The sequence below is a fragment of the Macrobrachium nipponense genome, chromosome 31 (assembly GCF_015104395.2).
Source record: "Macrobrachium nipponense isolate FS-2020 chromosome 31, ASM1510439v2, whole genome shotgun sequence".
NCBI classification, from domain to species: domain Eukaryota; kingdom Metazoa; phylum Arthropoda; class Malacostraca; order Decapoda; family Palaemonidae; genus Macrobrachium; species Macrobrachium nipponense.
The window spans coordinates 26,696,804-26,717,785 of NC_061093.1; the positions used below are offsets into that span (position 1 = coordinate 26,696,804).

Sequence of the window (20,982 nt, forward strand, 5' to 3'; positions counted from 1 at the left end):
CATGCCGTGTTCCAGAGCCCTCTGTTTCAAGATCTTCGGTAGTTAGGGACTCCACTCCAATCAGTGGGAGGCATGATGCCCAGGTTCCTAAGGAAGCCTCTCCAGTACTGTTAGGGAGAGATGACGATCCTTCCAAACCTTCTTTTTTGCATCGTCGGTCTTCTTTGTCAGAACCAGAGGAGGGATAGAGTCAGGAGTTTCTGTCTTCTTTCTCAGAGGTTATTGATCTCATTCATTTAGTTTGATAATCTTGGGTGTAGAACACAGATTCAGTCTTCTATGAGCCCTAAGGGTATAGAGGACTTGCTAGGCCTATGGCAAGATACTAAGGCTTCGTTTGAGCTTCCCTTGTCGGGCCATGCTCAGTCTATCTTGCAGTGTGTTTAATGCCTTGGTTTCAGACCGAATGGCTCTCTGCACTCCAATAGGTCCTCAAAGTTCTTCCCTCCTCCTCTCGTGCAGCATAAAAAGTATTATTCCACCAATGTGATTCAGCTGATGCCCTGTCACCTTAATTCAGACATGATCTGTCTTAAGTTCGGCTTGACCCTGCATCAGGTTAGGTCTGAAGGGCCATCATTTTCTTTGCAAGAGGTCTTGGCTATGGAGGCTACAGCTTCTAACATCTTCCAGAATGTGTCCTGGTTGGACTTGTGGTCCACAGCGGTAGCCAGGATAGCATCAGATCGAGCTGAGGGAGGTTCAATCAGTTCTTCCTCCTTTGTCAGGCTATTGCAGTCTGGTGCTGAAGCCATTTTGTATCAAGGCCACCTAAGTGCAACTTTGTAGGCCAACCTCCTCCTGGCTACGAGGAACATGGCCTTGTTGAAGGTGGTGGGGTCAGTAGATTCGGAGTCCTTATCGGCACTGAAACAGTAATCACCTTGAGTCGCAACTTCTATTCCCAAGTCTAATTTAGAAGATGCGGTCGACCGGCAGCGAGCAGATACCAAAGATGGGCTAATACATCAGGAGGTATCTAAATCAGAGGCCTGTTCTAGTCCTCCTCATCCCCTAGAGGAGGGGAAGGGTGAGACCATTTCAACCCTATCCAATTTGAATTATACTGTGTTCCCCAAAGAGGAGGACTTCCACTGCTTGTTATATTGTAGAAGACAACCCCACCCATACATGTCCTAGCTCCACCTCTATCAAAAATTACAATACAAAATCTTCGTCAACAGCAAAAACTAAATCACCCACATTTATAGAAAAACAGATTATCAAATCTAAAGAGTAACCAGACAAAAATCAATAAAGAAATAACAAGTGTTCAAGATAAGTACTACGTCAAAAGATTAAACAAACTCACTCACACCAAACCATGCAAAAATTATTGTTCATACACACAACAAACCTTTGGTCTTAATGTAGGGGAATTTTTCTACCACCTGCTTTTGAGCATTAAAGGCTCGCTAAAAACATGTCAACTAAAACACTTCACAACAGGGTATAACTTAATGGACCTTGTCCATTTTTATTAACTTGATCACTAGTCAAATCACTGAGATGTACACACACAATTAACAGCAGTGAAAGCTTCTGAACATGGAGGTCAAAGTCATTATTGCTTATAAAAATGCAAAAAACAATCTAATAACAGATTTGCATCATAACTGCTTTTATGACAGTTTTTTTTCTCTAAGGAGTCAAACATAATTCAACAGATCAATAACTTTACATGGATACAGAATAAAGAGTCCAAGACAAATGAAGAGCACTACTTCACAGAAAAGGCCCTAAACAAAAGTAGCCTATGAACTGGATGATAGATTAACAGGATTTCCCCTACCTGAGGCCACATCACCTGCCTCTCAACAACCAATTTGTTTGCGACACACACAACTCAATACTCTCAGTTCATTGGTTGTCCGGGCTACTAGCCGTAATAAAAATAATAGTGTTGAAGTTCCAATTCAAGATGTATTTCTAACAAATTATTGTACAGTGCTCACCTGGTACACTGACCAAAAAAATGTTGGGTTCTAAGATATTTTTTAGTACCAGCATTCACTGCATCTGTATGTAAATATATTTAGTAATTGAAAAGTCAAGCTTCATAATCTATAGTTCCTATTTTTTATAGTACACACACACCCACACACACACACATATATATATATATATATATATATATATACACACATACATACATACAATACATACATATATATATATATATATATATATATATATATATATATATATATATATATATATATATATATATATTATATATACTATATATATATATATGTGTGTGTGTGTGTGTGTGTATTGAGCCAAATTATTATCAATACCATTAATATTTTTTTATGAAGTTTTATCTTTTATCTGTTAGCCATAACATTTCTCTCCACCTTCTTCTGGGTTGAGAATTTTGCCAAAATTCTCATCAAGTCCAGGTCTTACTTTACCGGCTCTCTCCGTGATATTCTGGGCTTTTGATAAGACAGACCAACCATTTACAAAAAATTCTCTTATAGTTGGTCTTGACCAGAATAGTGGTTGGCAATAGGACTTACTCAGTATTATCTAGGCTCTACGTCATATTTGCACAGAAAACCACTAATATTTTTGTGTGAAATTTTATCTTTTATCTGTTAGCCATGACATGAGGTCTCTCCACTCTCTTCTGGGTTAAGAATTTTGCCAAAATTCCCATCGAGTCCAGCTCTTACTCTACCAGCTGTCTCCGTGATATTCTGGGCTTTTGATAAGACAGACCAACCATTTACAAAGAATTCTCTTATAGTTGGTCTGAACCAGAATAGTGGTTGGCAGTATGACTCACTCAGGCTTATCTAGGCTCTACATCATATTTGCACAGATGTAACAACAAGTCATTTAACTCTCTTACAAGGCAAGACGTTAGGAGTACAGGCAATCCCTGCTTGTCGACGGCATTGGTTAATGGGGTTTTGGTTTTACAATACTTGGCTAACGATGTTGTTAACCATATTTTCAGTGCTGGTAAGCAATTTTCGGCACCACTAAGTGGTTTATCAGCGTCGGTAGGCAGTTTTTATCACCACTGATCAGTGGTTAAGCTAACATAAACACCATTTATTATCTTAACCCTCTTACGCCGAAGCGGTAAAAAAAAAATTGTCTCCCATGTGCCGGAGGTGTTTCAGAGTGAGCGTGGAAGCAGAAAAAATATTTTTTTCAAAAAATCACAGCGCGCTTACTTTTCAAGATTAAGAGTTCATTTTTGGCTCCTTTTTTTTGTCATTGGCTGAAGTTTAGTATGCAACCATCAGAAATGAAAAAAATTATCATTATCATATATAAATAATGCGATATAAATTTCATATATAATTGTATTCAAATCGCGCTGTGCGCAAAACGGTTAAAGGTAACAAGTTACTTTTTTTTCGTTGTAATGTACACTAAATTGCAATCATTTTGGTATATAACACATTGTAAAACAATGAAAGCAACACAGAGAAAATATTATCACAAAATAATGCATGAATTCGTAACTCGCGGACGTAAACAAATATTTTTTTCAAAAATTCACCATAAATCTAAATATTGTCCTAGAGACTTCCAATTTCTTTCAAAATGAAGACAAATGATTGAATATTACTATACTGTAAGAGTATTAGCTTACAATTGCAGTTTTCCACCATATCTGACGAGTTAAAGTTGACTGAATGTCGAATTTTTATATATTTATATATGCAATTATTTCGGAAATAAGAAAAGCTACAACCTTCAAATATTTTTCATTTTATTCTACATGAAATTGCGCACATTTTCATATATAAAACTCTATGAAATGCCTAATATGAAACGGAGCAAATATTCCGAGAATGGGACGTACGCATTTCGGAGATTTGTGGCGGAGAATCCGCGCGCGGAGGGAAGGAAAGATTTTTTTTTAAATTCACCATAAATCTAAATATTTTGCTAGAGACTTCAAATTTGTTTCAAGATGAAGATAAATGACTGAATATTACTAGACTGTAAGAGTTTTAGCTTACAATTGCGTTTTTTTACCATTTCGGTAGAGTCAAAGTTGACCGAACGTGGTTTTTTTTCTATTTATCGTGATTTATATGCAAATATTTCAAAAATGAGAAAAGCTACAACCTTCAATTATTTATTGTTGTATTCTACATACAATTGCGCACATTTTCATATATAAAACTTTATGTAATGGCTAATTTAAAATGGTGCAAACATTACCACAATCGCACGTATGATTTTTTTTTCGGAAGAGTTACCCACCGCGCGGACGTAAAGAAAATGTTATTTTTTTCATAAATTCACCATAAATCGAAATATTGTGCTAGAGACTTCGAATTTGTTGCAAAATGAAGGTAAATGCTTGAATATTACTAGAATATAAGCGTTTTAGCTTACAATTGTGTTTTTCGACCATTTCGGTAGAGTCAAAGTTGACCGAAGGTTGAAATTTTGGCAATTATCGTTATTTATATGAAAATATCTCAAAACTGATAAAAGCTACAACCATGGGTTGTTTTTAGTTGTATTGTGCATGAAACTGCGCACATTTCCATATATAAAACTTTATATAACGGCTAATTTTAAAATGGTGCAAACATTACCACAATCGCATGTATGATTTTTTTCGGAAGAGTTACCGCGAGGACGTAAGGAAAAAGTTTTTTCATAAATTCACCATAAATCGAAATATTGTGCTAGAGACTTCCAATTAGTTGCAAAATTAAGGTAAATGATTGAATATTACTAAAATATAAGAGTTTTAGCTTACAATTGTGTTTTTAGACCATTTCGGTAGTCAAAGTTGACTGAAGGTTGAAATTTCGGCAATTATCGTTATTTATATGAAAATATCTCAAAACTGATAAAAGCTACAATCATGGGTATTTTATTGTTGTATTCTACATAAAAATGCGCACATTTTCATATATAATACTTCATGTAATGGCTAATTTACAATGGTACAAAAATTATGTCAAAGTGACGAAATAATTTCCGAGATGTGTCACAGATACTTTTTATTGTGGCAAGAAAGAAATTCGCGCTTGCTCGCCTGCGTAACGATTGTAAACAAAACAACACCTTAATCCGTGAACTCCCAGCACCCCCCAAGGCGCGTGATTCAAAAGTTTTAGGCTGGTAGGCCTATAAGTATTTTTCCGTGAATTTAAAAAGAAAACTTTTGTAAGTCGACGTAAAATACGTCCAGTCGGCACACGGGAGACAAAAAATGTTGACGTAAAATACGTCCAGTTGGCGTAAGAGGGTTAATTACAGTGATGTTCCCGTTATCAGCACTCATCCACCGTTAACCAGGGACTGTCTAGATCACTAGGCTACACTGTAATTGCAATGCTGTTTTTCCTTTACACAGTGAGACGTAGCATTAAGGCAATAATATTACATAGTTTTATTATTGAAACTTATTACAATGCCTTTTTAACAATGATAGATAGTAAGTTGAAGTTACCGAAAGGGTAAATCAGTGTAGCCTAACTTTCTTATTTGCAAAACATAGCCATGATTGTAGTTCCCAAACGTGCTTGACTTTTAAAAGCCTTGTTGTTTACTGAAGGCCAGTATTTCCATTGTAATATTTTACAATAGTTCCCCAGTTATCCTTAATATCAGGGTAGTTTCCAATGTTAAAGGAATACAATCAGGTGGATCTACTTCCAAAGATCATTACCCCACCAATAGGGACAACACAGGTGTTGAGCACTTGTTGTATGTTTATATTTTTTCCCAAGGGAATACAAAAGTTTTTTTTTGTAGCGGTGAGCTTTCCCATACATTTTAAAATCTTGAAGATGCTGATTTTATACAATTCTGGTACAATAATTCCAATATTGCATCATTTTGTCAGAGTTATATTATTATTATTATTTGAAAATATTAACAAACATATAGTATGTACCATAAAAATTCTCTCATCTCAGTAAGAGAGAGAAATAGAAGAGTCATTTTTACTTAAAAGTTTAAATGGAAAGGTTATTTCTTTAAAATTCTATCACATTTGAATTTTGTAATTACAGTTTATTTATTATTATTATTATTATTATTATTATTATTATTGATTATTATTATTATTATTATTATCTATTATTATCTTATTATTATTATTATTATTATTATTATTATTATTACATTATTATCATTATTACTGAAAAATATTAATGAAGTATACATACATGTACCATAAAAATTCCCTCATCTCAGTAAAAGAGAAAGAGGAAAAGAGAATTATTATTGTTATTATTTCATGTTATTCAATTTACACATAAAAACTTGAAAACTTATAAATCACATAAAAAAAATTAAACACTTTTGCAGGGTTTCTCCAGGATTCGAAAAGGTTGCAACTGCGTGTCTGTGAAATACTCGTGTACCATAATTTGTTACGTTACAATGAAAAGTTTGCACTAATGTGAATTCGCACAACTTGAATCACATAAGATTGAAGTATTACTAAACTATAAACAGTTACGATCTGTGAACTTGTTCCCCATTATTTTTCTACCATTGATTTTCTAATTAATGAATATTATTACAATTATTATTCTGACATTAACACTGACAAATATCCAATTTACTCATGACTCTACAGTTCTAACTTCTTATTTGTAAGGGTCAGGTTACATGAATGCTGGCAAATACTTTGTAGTTTCTTTGTAAATATATGCCACAGCTCAACTACCCTACAATACACAACTATAACCTGCCGTAAGCTAGGCAGTAAATGCAGTCTATGACTACAGATAGTACCAAATCTTACACAAAAAAACTACATAGTAACTTCCTGTGCATACTGAAATTATCTTTTAAAGAAGTGCAAAAATAAAGCACATTTTGCAATCATCTTTGAACTCTATTATTAGTGGCTAGAAAAAGGAAGAATCATACCTATAACTAGAGGCTTTCATACACCTTTATATGTTTGCAAACAGTTTTCTTCAGCAATTCATGCTGTATGAGGTTCTTAGAAGCATGAAAACAATTTCTTATAAATACCAAACTGAAATCATTCTTCATACAAAGCCTGACAATACATCCAAGACACATTTTATATATCAGTTGTGAGCAACTATGTCCAACTTCTCAGCTTTATAATTTCCCAGCTAGTATAATAAAAAATAAAAATATAGCACTGCCCTCCGTCTATTATGATTTAACTTTTAGACAGTAAAATAACACAATATATTTGATGTATCTGTATTCTTAGCAATTTTCTGTAACTATGGTGATATAGTTTTTAATAACTAAAACTGTTGGCTCCAGTTTCACCCAACTACAATTAATGTTTTTAAAAGATAAGAGCATCTACAATAAGTTTTTAAAAAATGTTCTACTAATTAGGTAAATCTCTAGTTAGCAATTCTTAGGGGGATTCCATTGGTAAAAAAAATTAACAGTTAATTCATTCTGGCATGGTTTGAAGTACAATATTTTTTTGTCTGTTTAACTGTTTATCCTGGCTAGCTATAAAGATTTTCTTTGATCTTTCTTACCATGTGAGACTGATGGTAAAGTTTACTCGCAATTTATGATATTTCATAAATGTATAATTATTTTTCATTATCAGTAATAATATACAGTAATAGCGCAATAATAATATAAGGTACTGTATATATAAAAATAAACAGAAATATATTCAACACTACAACCTACATAATTATGCAACTAATTTCTCTCAACTTGCAGAGATTTTTTTTGCCAAGTCCACTGTAAAACGTTGCGTAATGATAATATATGTTATTATCACTTGTATTCAAGGACACTTCATTATTCTCATAACATCAATTTGCAACTTCAGCTGGAAGATTGCAAAAATAAAAACACTGTCATGGTCACATACATGGGCAGGAAAAGTAGTTGTTGTGTAATTAGTTTCTTTTTCTATTTTTTTATAGTTCACTGCTTTTCATTTGTCAATACATTACATTATAGAACAGCACAACACATTCTATAATGTCGCTATAATCTATTCGAGACTTTCTACTGTTCTCATAACATCAGTCCCTTACCTGTTTAAAATATGCAGCTGTTTGTTCGCTAATTTTAGAATTATTTTCCCTAAGTTGCAAAAATTTGCAACTAACATTAACCAAATAGTTAAATTGAAAAATAAAAACCCAACCATATATGTACGTATATAGATCAAAACTATCACCTATTATTAAAATAAAATTCATATAACATAAAAATATACTGAAAACAGTTATTACATAATACCTGGGTGTTTATAGAAAAAAAGCTGAAAGAGCATCTAATATTAATCATTGACAATAAGTACAGTCACCATGTACAGTACAGTCTCTTTAAATAAAACTAACCGTCACAAATTACCAAAACTATTTATCATTTCCTTTTATAACAAATGTGGTTCCTGTTTAGTAATAATGATTTAACATGGTTTATTGTATGTCACTTTTAAAGGATATTAATATCTTAACCTTGGCATCATATCTAGAGATCATCCATCAATGGAAAGAGAAAATTATTATGGATAATTACATTTCATGTCAAAATGGGGCCACATATGAATTATGAAAAACCTCTTTCAATGATAAAAATTAATACTTGAAAATTAAAAACCTGGATGCTGACCATGAATTAAGTTAAAGAAAATCAGTTCCCAAAGTTATCTATTTTAAATAATCCATCAACAAGTTGAAAATGCACTATGCCTTGGCATACTGGCAATAATAACTTCAGACACACTGTTATTACAGATGAAAGTTGTATCAGTTATAATTGTGCTTAGATTTTTTAACATCGTGCAGCTACAAAGCAATGGTATTACCTGAAAGCTTAATCTAAAGGCTACCTGCTAAGACACAAAATATAAAAGAAACAAATTTCCCTTGACACACACTAAGAGCAGAAAAAAGGCAAACCACAAATGCAGAATAAAATAACCTTGCAATGAAAAACACAAAACTGTAAATCATTTCATAAATCCAATTACAAAAGGCAGGGTGTGGCAGTTACAGTCATTCAATGATGTCAATTAAAAGACCCTACCTGGTGGACTTGCTTTTGACTTGTTTGCCTTTCTCCTTGATAGAAGGAGAAAACTCTGTGATAGAAGCCGAAGTGACACCACTTGTGCCACTGGCCACATAACCAGTTCTGCTACCTGCCAGCCTTAGTCCCACACGAGAACCAACAGAGAAGGCTCGAACACGGGCAGGTTCGGCTGGGCTCACTTCCAGTCTGTAGTTGTTGTAGACCCACACAGGAGGGATGGAGGAGGCAGGAGAAGGAAGAGGAGGACCAACAGGACCAATGTTACTGTACAATAACTGAGTTAGCCAAGAGCAGGGCAGCAGCATTGCAAAATAGGGCATTACAGTACCTCCTTTCATCCTCCAACACCTGACACCTATGTGTACCAAAACTTTGCTACCTTATATACCATAGGATACCTCAACTAAGAATTTCTTCATGCTCCTATTTACTAACCATAGCTACCCAAAAAAATGACGCCTAACTGTGAATGTTAGGTGACAATTATCTCCAGTGTACTTCCTAACCTCTTTTAATGTGGGTTCATGCCTTTATTAAAGTCTAACACACATCCTTGCACCTTATGTAAGCATAGCTGCAGAGCTTTAATACCATATTAAAGCAAGTAAACAAGTGGTTAGGTTGAGGTTTTGTATACAATGCAATCTAATACAGTATAAAAGATGGTTAAACTCTTTGGATACAGTATACACATTCAGATACAACATGGGATTACAATAGCAGGGTCGACATATAAAAATGTTCAAGACTGAAATCTTCAGATATCTTAACAGATTTTTCTTTCAGATAATTTTCAGGGACTTTTCAATTTCTTTACTGGTATTACCACCCTATCCATAAAGTTCTGAGCCTATTAAGAAAACAACCACAATCCAGTATATACAGTAAAGCCCCATTTATGATACTCGCAATTATTTTTGTCTTATGTAAGAAAATTTGAGATAAATAAAAGTTTGTTCAGTATTCTGTGAGATTCTGACTGATTAAATTTCATATTTCCAGATGTTAATGAATTTTGTTATCAAGCACATAACCTCTCTAGTACTTCCTGAACTCATGCAATACCATTTAAGGGGGCTATACACTAAGCTTCAAATATCTGGATTTTGCATTGATCAGGACTTTGTATTATTAAAACACAAAAATACCAAATATTAAAATAATTATAAAAATTGTCTATGGTGATTCTTAAAAACCTAAGATAGGAAAAGAATTATGCTATTAAAAACTGAAAATACCTTAGGCAAACTTAGTATCTTAGGTAACTTGAAAAAATAATTAGCTAAAATGACCTTGCACAGAAGATCATTAGATAAATAGTCTAGCAAGAAGCTTTACAAAGATCCAGGCTTTAGAGAGAGAGAGAGAGAGAGAGAGAGAGAGAGAGAGAGAGAGAGAGAGAGAGAGAGAGAGAGAGAGAGAGAGAGAGCATAAATGGAAGGTTCATCAAATTTTTCCAAGTGTACAAAACATCATGGAAATTTATGAAAATTGTATCATACATTCTCTGAACCAAATTAGTAATACCTGCAAAAAGCTTTGAAATACAAACATTGATAGGAAGAATAAGAGTTTTTATAGTATTTCTACTCGCAATGATTTATTCAAAATTGATAAGGCAGTACAGTATTGTATAATATAGTTTTGGTCTAAATGGTCAAGGAATATTTTATATTTGGAGCTGTGCTTCGGTGAAAGCCAGCAAATTTCATGAGAAAATTTATAATGCTGTCACATATTTTCACAACTGGATTTTCTTTTCTTTACATAGCATTTATAAGCTTCATATCTCAGAATATCAAAGGTTATTTAATATTCAAACATATTTTTGTTTCCATCCTCAAAGTTACCATTTTAAACTCAAGCCTTTGTTATTGTACAGTACTCTTTGTTAGCAATTCCATAAATCTTTTCTCATCCTTTATGTGTTGTAGACTATGGATTTCACCGGACTGACAGAAACACTCCGTTTGAAAAATTTATTATTGGGATGAAAACTAATAAAGAAAAATGACCCATTCAAGCCTTTTCAACAGGTAAGCAGGGCTACAATAATTTCTCCAAATTTCAACTGTTCAGGGTCACACAAGTTTCAAGGCCCTTTATAGGCTGCCCAGAAGCAAGAGCCTATCCTGGCATAAGGCCAGTTAAATTTAAAAAGACATTCTGGGCATTCAGCGAACATGGGTGCTACTGAATCATGAATCTGAAATGCCGAATGCTTTTGCCGGTGACGAGTCACGAAATAATTTTCACGCAAACAATAAGGTACTACTATGATAAATTTATTACAAATATTTTTTTATTCAAAATATTTTTTCATAGTAAACTGCTTTACTTAGAGCTAAAATGTATATCAGTAATGTGCATCCAAAGAGTTTTTAAACAAAGAAAATTTATATAAAAGCCCAGCATACATATGTACAAGGCCTCAACACCCAGTGTTAAATTTAACAATCTTCAATTCATAAGCCCTTTAGAAACCTCTAGTACAAACCTAATGTTACATCACACAAGAACAAGGGTCTGAGCAATATGCTTACCTGCTGAGCTGAAGCATAAGCTAACTGTAGTATAAATTTGCTAAACGAAAAAATCTTCAAATTTCATGGTGGCATATTATAAACATTCATTTACTCAAGCCACCTAATGTGTCATGCCATATCAAATATATCTAGTCATCCTCATCGTCTTCATTCAGCCTGTTCAAGACAAACACTCTTATCCATGATTAAATTACCGATTAAATTCCTTGTTTTACAAAATATTGACTCCTATCCCACACACTACAAGGCTTCAGAATTACTCATATCATACTTGTCTCATTCAAGAGAAACAATCATTCAGTAAGGTTACTCCTGTAAGGTAGTGACAGAATCATGGAAAATAATGAACAGCATACTATTTTAAAAAAACCACTCATTCTCTATGCAGCAAGAACCTTCCTTGGTTAATCTAATGCTTTGACATGTAATTGTAATGTCTACTTATGCTTACATTACAAAAGTATTCTACAGAATTTTACAGATTCACATTAAATATAAAACTTGAATCTATGCTACTGTATTAGTTTCCTTCAGCATAAAAAATAATATTTCACACATTTAAGGGCAGCTTCCCTTCATACAAGACATGACACAGCTACCTGTGTTTATGCACTTCAGTGTTTTTAATATGAATTAAACTACATTGCCCACAATGTGCTGTGCCACTGCTCACTCATTTTAACAAAAGGGCATTATATATTCATAATACTTTCATCATTCAAAAGGAAAGGTCAATGGTCATGTAAAATTAATAGAATTAAAATGAAAAGGATGAAGCATTATGAATATGTATGACCTTACTCATAAAAAATAAAAAGGCTCTCTACAATTCCAAAATCTATTAAACTATACTATAAAGACAAAAGGAAAGTAAGGAAAAATACTTGAACTCTTCACATTAAACTTTAAAATATAATCGATCAAAATGATAAGTTTTATGCAAGATCATTTCTTCTAAGCAATAGGCAGAAAAATGTCCTTTATCAAAATTTCAAAACAGGGAGCTTAAAAGCTACACTACATAGAAAACTAGTAGCCCCAAGAGTCATTCCAGTACCAACTAAGATAAAAGCAATATCAACTACTAAGGAGTTACTTAAAATAACCAACAGTTATTGATAAGGATACAATATTAATTTGTAGGGTAAAAATAGAGAAAAAAAAAATTACAGGAGCTGTGATTTACTTAAAGGGGGTTACAAAGGGATAAATTAGTTTTCTTTAGCCCAGGCATCCATCAACCTAAATCCACACACACACAAACACACAATAACTGTAATCTTCCCTCATTTTGTATTTTATTTCAGGGTAAGCATCTTAGTTTAGAGGGAAAATGACTTCAAATAACACAGTACTTAACTCTCACATTAATATTCTAAATCCACAAGAGGCTACCAAATCCATAACAAACAATAACTGCTATAACTTGATCAGTGTAAAACACAGTACGACAAAGGATTTCAAGAATTATGAGAGTAGTTAGCTAGGAGTACCAATCCAAACTTTACTTCAAAGGAAGTTTTGACATTGCTCTATATTTGGTCACCTACTCAGTCACCTGATAAGTTTATGGTGATGTGAACGGACCGATTTACAGACTCACTCACGAGTTCCCAATTTCAATCTTATGAAAAGTTGACATTCCTTGTTTGATTCAAAAAACATTTCTAAAAATGATACCTGCCAGTATATGTGAAAATTGGTCCCCTCCATCTCAAATCCCTAAAGCAGTCATAAATTAATATGCTGACCCACTTCATCTAAAAATAATTCACACAAAAACAGCATTCTCTGGGAACTCTTTTCCTCCTACATTTCATTACCTTACCTTGAAACGAAACTTGGTGGTCTGGCAACCTATCATCTAGCTCTCGTAAGGCCTGCTCTCTCTACATCTAATTTAACATTACTCATGTCACGCTTCTCAGTTTTTAGTTATTTTTAACCCTGGACTTATGAAAACTTGTCTATTTCACTTTAGAATTACTACTGCAACCTATTTCATATTTCACTTCATAACAATAAACAAAAAACCACAATAACCACTCAAATGAGCATGTCATTGAAAACAGAGCCTAGCAACAACAGGATATGTATTTTTTTTTAAATATTCCAGTATACATTTTTAATCTGACGTCATCTACCTTGCAGAAGAGTGAAAAATATGACTAAAAACAAATATAAGCATTGATATTCCCATGATGCACAAATGCATCAATCAAAACCTAATCTCAGAAATCTAGATGATGCATGTCTGTCATCTGAAACTACTTTTTAAAAACATATATTATACATTCCATCAGCACCTCATATGAATGTGCAGATCATCTCTTCACAGCTCAGACCCGTATAAAGACAAGATTGCCAGTCTCGATCTGCCTCCCATGTTGTTCAGATATGTTTTACACTAGATCTCCAATTTTTTCGATATTTTGAACATGCCAGTCTATAATATGCCCTTCAAGGTCAAAAGTCCCTTGAAACTTGAGAAATGATGCTGAAGAAATGCCACTTGCCAGAGGAAGAGCATCAACCCAACACTATTCTCAATTGACAAATGAGAAAGTAACATAGTAACAATGAATTTATGAAGAAGGAGAATGAAGGACAACATGACAATGGTGATGAAATAATTTGTACTCTATAAGATTGGCCGATCGACATTTTGCTGTTGTTGTACCAAGCGCAAGAAAGTGATCACTCCTTCTCTCTCGAAGGTGCCCACCAAAGCTTAAGTTCATGGCTTTGCCAGGCTTGACAGTTCCAGTAACCTCTTGCCTTATCTTAGGGAAAATTACTACACTTGTTGTATAAAATAAGTAATATCTAAGCCTGTGAGAATTTGATTTTATAAAATGGTTAATGGGGAAGATGTAGATAGGCTTTTCAATTTCTGTCATGGGTGTCTAGGGTTCTTCCTCTCACACAAACATACCTTCCAGTTTTGTTTTAAATGCCATATTTCCAAAATGACTGAGAATTTTGCAATACAGTGCTTATTTAAACAGTATTAGAAGTGCTGATTTTGAAATTGCATTTCAATCTCATATTCTTCAGTATTCTCAGCCAACTGAAACAAGCATTACGAGCACTGAATTTAGGCACAACCTTCCAGACATTCAGTATGCCTAAAAAAACAGTTATGTACTTGTGATGTCCTTTTAGGTATCATCACTGTAGTCACACCAGAGGCAACATAATTAATGGACTGAGTGCAGTTTGTTCAAGTAATTTTATTGCCATCTTGGATTTGGTTAATATGTTACTTATAACTTGGCCCTGTAGAGAGGTGAATTAAAATGACAAATTTGTTAATGAATTGGTATTTTTTGTAACTAACAAACTGTCGATCTCAACATTAGGATAAATCTTCTAGCGCCAGCTGGAAAACTGTAAAGTTAAATAAAAATTGTGTATGCAAGGGACTACTGGCATCTATGCTTGTCACAAGTTATGTGACCACGCCAGTTATTTCCTTTAAGAAAGGAAGTGCTTTGCTCTCGGTCCTTATTAAAGCCAGTTTAGTTTGCCTGCTTTTTCATTTCTTTCTGCTTTTCAGTATGCCTTGCCAAGTACAATGTAGATGGTGCTGAAAGGCCACTGCAGTATCTCTTCAGCCCCAGCTGCATTGCTTTCTGCCTTTTATTATTCATTTATTCAATTCTGTCTCTTTCCACACAGCTGTCCAATTCTTCACCTTTATCTTGCTCTAATTTTTGCTGCTCATCTAAAAACAAAACCTTCTGCAAACCCTCTGGAAGTCTAAAAGTGTAACAGAGTGCTCATGGTGAAATTAACTGTAGTAATTAGTATATAAAATTTAAACTAACTGACTATATTTAATCTTTCAATTTATTTTGAGTGACAAGAAATGAGAGATGCTGTTGTTGGTGCCATCAGTACATCTAGACCTATCTTGTCTTTTCAGTGTTTGATACAGAAAATTTTTGGTGCAGAACAAGAGGCCCCTAAACCTTTTAGACCACCTACTCCTTTACAAAATTTTTATCTATCATCAAAACCAGACATGTAAAAGAAGCAAAGAAATTAATATTATCAATAATAAGTCTTCACTTGAAGATAGTAATTCCTGTGTTCTTTCCATTCATTATTGTTTTGCAATAAGAAACACTTCAAATGGATGTGTTCTTAATTCTTCAAAATCTATTTCTGTTTTCAAATGTGTCTAATACACACCATAATTCATGCCATCCTGAACATCTTAAATTTCTTCATAATTCTAACTTTGTTGTAAATATTTGTTACAGAAATTTCTTCATAGCCTTTAGTCTCACCAGATCTTATAAAATGAAGTGATAAAAACTTGATACTCTCAGCCTGATATAATGCTTAAAGTAACTACAGTACATTCTATTTGACCTTTTCCCAACAGATGACAAATAAGTGAGGGAGGGAACTGTGACAGTAGTCATATTCTCATATACTGTATCTAAAGTTAGATGCTATTGAAACAGGTATACTCCAGCAAAATAATATGTAAATCACTTACCTTTTATAGTTTTCAATGAAATTTAGACTTTCAAGTTCTTTCATAATTTCAATACCTACAAAAGAAAATTACCAGCAAAAACCTGTCACTACACTAAGAGGTGAAAAAAATTTCCTTTCCCAGAAAGGACTAAAACTTTACTTTCTTCTTATGGCCATGAAGATCACACAAGACAGACCACCAATGTCAACACAAATTGGGAAACTGAAACTGCTTAAACGGGAAGCAGCACTAGGGCTAAATAATGGTATTTTACCTACAAAAATTTACTAATATCTTAAAACATTCTCATTAAATCAAATTACACTATACTATTTGCTATGAGCTCAAATCATCACACCTACTATATTTATACTCATACAACCAAGATAAAGGAAGTTAACAGTTGATGCATGATAGATACATATGGTACAAGTGCTATGGACCTCATGCCAAAGTTCTTTATATCCTAAACTACATACTGATCAAGTTTCTAACAAATCCTGCCTGGAATTCACCTTTTCTATTAGAAGCGAACACCCCATCCAATTTGCACCTCCAAATCTCTGCAAATTTCTACATCTCAGGCTTGACCTGATGAGCGCCTTATTGGTAAACATAAAAAACCTACAACACGACAGTGAAGGATGACAACCACTGAACACTTAATGAAAACCACAAACAACTCAACCCAAGCAAGTGCATCAATCTTTTCACAGAAAGAAAAGGTAATAAACACTGAAGTACTTACTGTGCAATTCTAAATGCTACTGTTTACAAAGTGTTACCAACTCGTAGATAAAGCAAATTCAAATGTGTATAGTTGCATTCAGTACATAAAGCCCATTACCAGCTAAAGCAAGGCATGCTCAGAGGTATCTTAAACTTATATTTAAGCTCATTCCTTATTTAAGACAAAAGTATTCATTAACTTGGCATGATGCAACTACATTTTATGTGATGTAACCATACCAAGGTACTTATGAACATTATTATGACAATATTTAATTAAAAATTAAGCACAAGTAATGGTTACAACACTCATTCAACGCTGCACAACAACCATTCTCTAAATGTATTCAACACAACCAAATTGGAAAGTTAATAAACTTAAAAGAGAATTACAATCTTGCAATTAATTAATGATATTGAATACATCTTTTGGTTAATGCAACAGCACATACACCATACATATCAACGAACCTTCACATAGCAACTAAGGTCAAGCTGATTTTGAAACGGTAGCCATACAATATCTATAATTAGTTACATCTAACAAGAAAATTCTACATAATAGTGGCAGGAAGATGCTGCTTACCTATTTTTACGACTTCTAAACTGCTCAGGTTTAGATCCAACAGAGTTAGTTCTAATAGGCCGTTCTATAGAAGAATCATCATCTTCCGAGTATCCACAGTATGAACCACTGCCACTTTTCTCAGCTATAAACTCTGGAAACCGATGATCAGAAGATGGTGTACCAGAGGTGAAGGAACAACTACTTCCTGGTGACATTTCAGGAAAGGAGTCACCTAAGAAATGTATAAGAAAAAATAATCAGTTACTTTACTCACCAAAATCTCTCAAACCTTTCAGTCTAGTCAGTACCCCAAATAAAAGTGGACACCAAGGCTTAGTCCGTATTATTCAAACTACATGCAACCATAGCGATACATCATCTGACCACAATACATAATCTTGTACTTAGTCTTAGCATTTTAACATGAATTTTCAAAATTTCTTTCCTTGGTGTGACCACTATTCCCATAGGCAGCTAGTCAAATCATGCTATATTGGGCATTATGTCCATCTTGTCTGTCTGTTATTCAATCAAGGCTAAATGGCTTCAAGGATTTAAGCCAAACAAAAACTATTGAATTGGGCTTTGATCGAGGATGGTTTATAGCCTTATATATACATACTAGCTGACCTACCCAGTGCTGCCCGGGAAAACTGTGAATGACAGGCTACAGGTAGGGGGAAGAGTGAGGGGGAGTATCTGAAGTATAAATAATACAGTAGTGAGCTAGCAGTACATTCATGTATAATGAATCCACTACGAATTCATACAGTTTGCCAAAGACAGATCCTTGCATGATTCTCCTTCACTTTGCTGCGCAGTTCATTTCACACAATCAATAAAAGGTCTGAATATTGCTGAAAGGGAGACAGGCTCATATTCAGCAGAGATAATTTTTCTCTTCTAAATGAGAAAAGTAATTTCCCCTTTCCCTTCCCTCCCCTCTATCTTCCCCTCACCCTCCCATCCCTCTCCCTCTCCCAATTCCACCACCATATCATTCTTCCTTTTTTCCCATCTCCTTTCTCCCTCCCCTTCCCCAACCCTCTTCCCTCCCCCTACCCGTAGCCCATCATTCACAATTTTCCCAGGCAGCGCTGGGTAAATCAGCTAGTAATAATATAACATAATAACAATAATAAAAACACACAGAATCTATAAAGACTTAAATACAGATGAACAGTAAGTAATGGTTCTAATTGGGCATCCTTTGCTCAACATCTACCACATCAATTATACTGTCCCTTGTAAACTGCCTCCATATAAACACTGTTTGCAGAAATATGATATTGTTAAACTACAATAAAGTTTTGTACATACTTACCTGGCAGATATATACTTAGTTATAGTCTCCGACGTTCCCGACAGAATTTCAAATCTCGCGGCACACGCGACAGGTAGGTCAGGTGGTCTACCTTACCCGCCGCTGCGTGGCGGGTCGGCGGGTGTATGAACCAATCTATCTCTCCAGCCATTTTTTTTTTTTTTTTTTTTTTTTTTCACCTGTCTCCTGAGGGGAGGCTGGGTGGGCCATTAGACGTATATATCTGCCAGGTAAGTATGTACAAAACTTTATTGTAGTTTAACAATATCACTTTTGTACATGAACTTCCCTGCCAGATATATACTTAGCTGATTGGCACCCTTGGTGGAGGGTAAGAGACAGCTAAAGTAATAAAGAGAGATAAGAAACAACTGATGTTGTAGGATATAAATAACCTTGGTTCTTACCTGTTCAGGCAGAAGACTTCATTGATACTGTCTCTGAGTCTGCGTTGCCTGGAGAGCTACAGCTAGGACGTGACCTGATGCTGAAAGACTCTCGGATCTACCACTGGGATATATGATCCCTTTGTGTGGTAGAATCCAAGTCGGATCCTGTTAAAGGGAATTCATCCCTATCTTAACAGGTCCTAACCACTACTACTGCAAGGAGCCACACTCATCAGACCACCTAACCAACCTACTAAAGATTAGTATTACGACCTAAAGAGATGCCTTCATGCATCCTCTTTAAGGCAACCAACAACAACAAATACAAGGGGAAAAATTTATACTACTAAACAAGGATGAGTTCCAGCTCCCTGCCCCAGCACTGAATCCGCAGATACGTACAGGCCCAAGGCGAAGCATTTTTCGTAAGTGATTCTCACATCACGTAAGTAGTGGTTCGCGAACACTGACTGACATCTCCAGAACGTTGTCTCCATCAGATTTCGCACGGACATATTCTTGTTAAAAGCAAGAGAAGTTGCTATGGCTCTTACTTCGTGTGCTTTCACTTTAAGAAGCCCTAAGATGTTCTTCTCTGCAGGATCCGTGTGCTTCTTTGATGAGGCTTCTCAAGAAGAAGGACAATGCGTTCTTCGACAATGGACGAGTAGGGTCTTTTATTGAACACCACAGGACCTCTCGGTTGGCTTTCAGTTGCTCTTTTCTTCTAAGGTAGTATTTTACCATTCTCACTGGGCAAAGAGTTCTCTCTGGTTCTTCTCCTACCAAAGAAGATAACCCACGAATCTCGAAGTTCTTGGGCCATGGACTTGATGGGTTTTCATTCTTCGCAAGAAAACCAGGAAGGAAAGAGCAAATGAGAGAGTCCTCCTTAAAACCCACATTACCATCAATCGCCTAAAGCTCACTCACTCTTCTGGCGGAAGCTAGAGCCATCAAAAACAGAGTCTTCCTAGTAAGGTCTCTGAATGAGGCTGAATTAGGGGGTTCAAACCTAGAGGACCCAAGGAATTGAAGGACTACATCCAAATTCCAGCTAGGTGTCTTAGGAGACTGCAATTTCGTTGTATCAAAAGACCTAATAAGGTCCTGTAGGTCCTTATCTTCCGATAAGTTGAGGCCCCTGTGCCTGAAGACATTCGCCAACATACTACGATAGCCTTTAATCGTCGAAACGACTAAGCCACATTCTTGTCTTAAGAATAAAAAGAAGTCTGCAATTTGATTCACAGAGGTACTGGAAGAGGAAACGTTATTCCTCTTGCACCATCTTCTGAAGACATCCCACTTCGACTGGTACACTCGTAAGGTGGAAGACCTCCTCGCTCTAGCGATTGCCTTAGCAGCTGCTGACGAAAAGCCTTTCGCTCTGACCAGTTTCTGGACAGTCTGAAGCCAGTCAGACTGAGAGCGGGGAGGTTTTTGTGGTACCTGTCAAAGTGGGGCTGTCTGAGTAGATCGCTCCTTAGAGGAAGCGATCTTGGAAAATCCACCAGCCATTCCAGCACCTCTGTGAACCAATCTTGTGCTGGCCAAAAGGGAGCTATCAAAGTCATCCTCGCGGAATCTGACTCTGCGAACTTTTTTAAAGTCAACCCCAGAATCTTGAAGGGGGGAAACGCGTATACGTTGAGTCCTTTCCAATCGAGTAGGAGAGCGTCTATCCCTATTGCTCCTGGATCCGAGATGGGCGAGCAATAAAGATCCAGTCTTTTGTTCGTTGAAGTTGCAAACAGGTCTAAGAGAGGCCTGCCCCACAACTTCCAAAGGCTCTGACAAACATCTTGGTGCAGAGTCCAATCTGTGGGAAGGACCTGATCTTTCCTGCTGAGGAGATCTGCCCTTACATTCCTTTCTCCCTGTACGAATCTGGTGAGAAGTTTTATCCCCCTTTCTTCTGTCCACAGAAG

General features: G+C 35.3%; 1 protein-coding gene across 14 annotated transcripts in view; it reads right to left on the reverse strand.

Annotated features, from left to right (window-relative positions):
- LOC135206707 (insulin receptor substrate 1-B-like) overlaps nucleotides 1–20,982 on the reverse strand; it is a 177,834-nt gene that overhangs the window by 12,552 nt on the left and 144,300 nt on the right. For 13 of the 14 annotated variants that reach the window (XM_064238135.1, XM_064238136.1, XM_064238138.1 and 10 more), the window contains 2 exons: nucleotides 17,357–17,570; nucleotides 8,998–9,189 (listed from right to left, as the gene is read on the reverse strand). In XM_064238135.1, the coding sequence (XP_064094205.1) occupies nucleotides 8,998–9,189; nucleotides 17,357–17,570 (406 nt within the window). The remainder of the gene's footprint in view (nucleotides 1–8,997; nucleotides 9,190–17,356; nucleotides 17,571–20,982) is intronic. The other variant, XM_064238144.1, reaches the window with a different exon arrangement.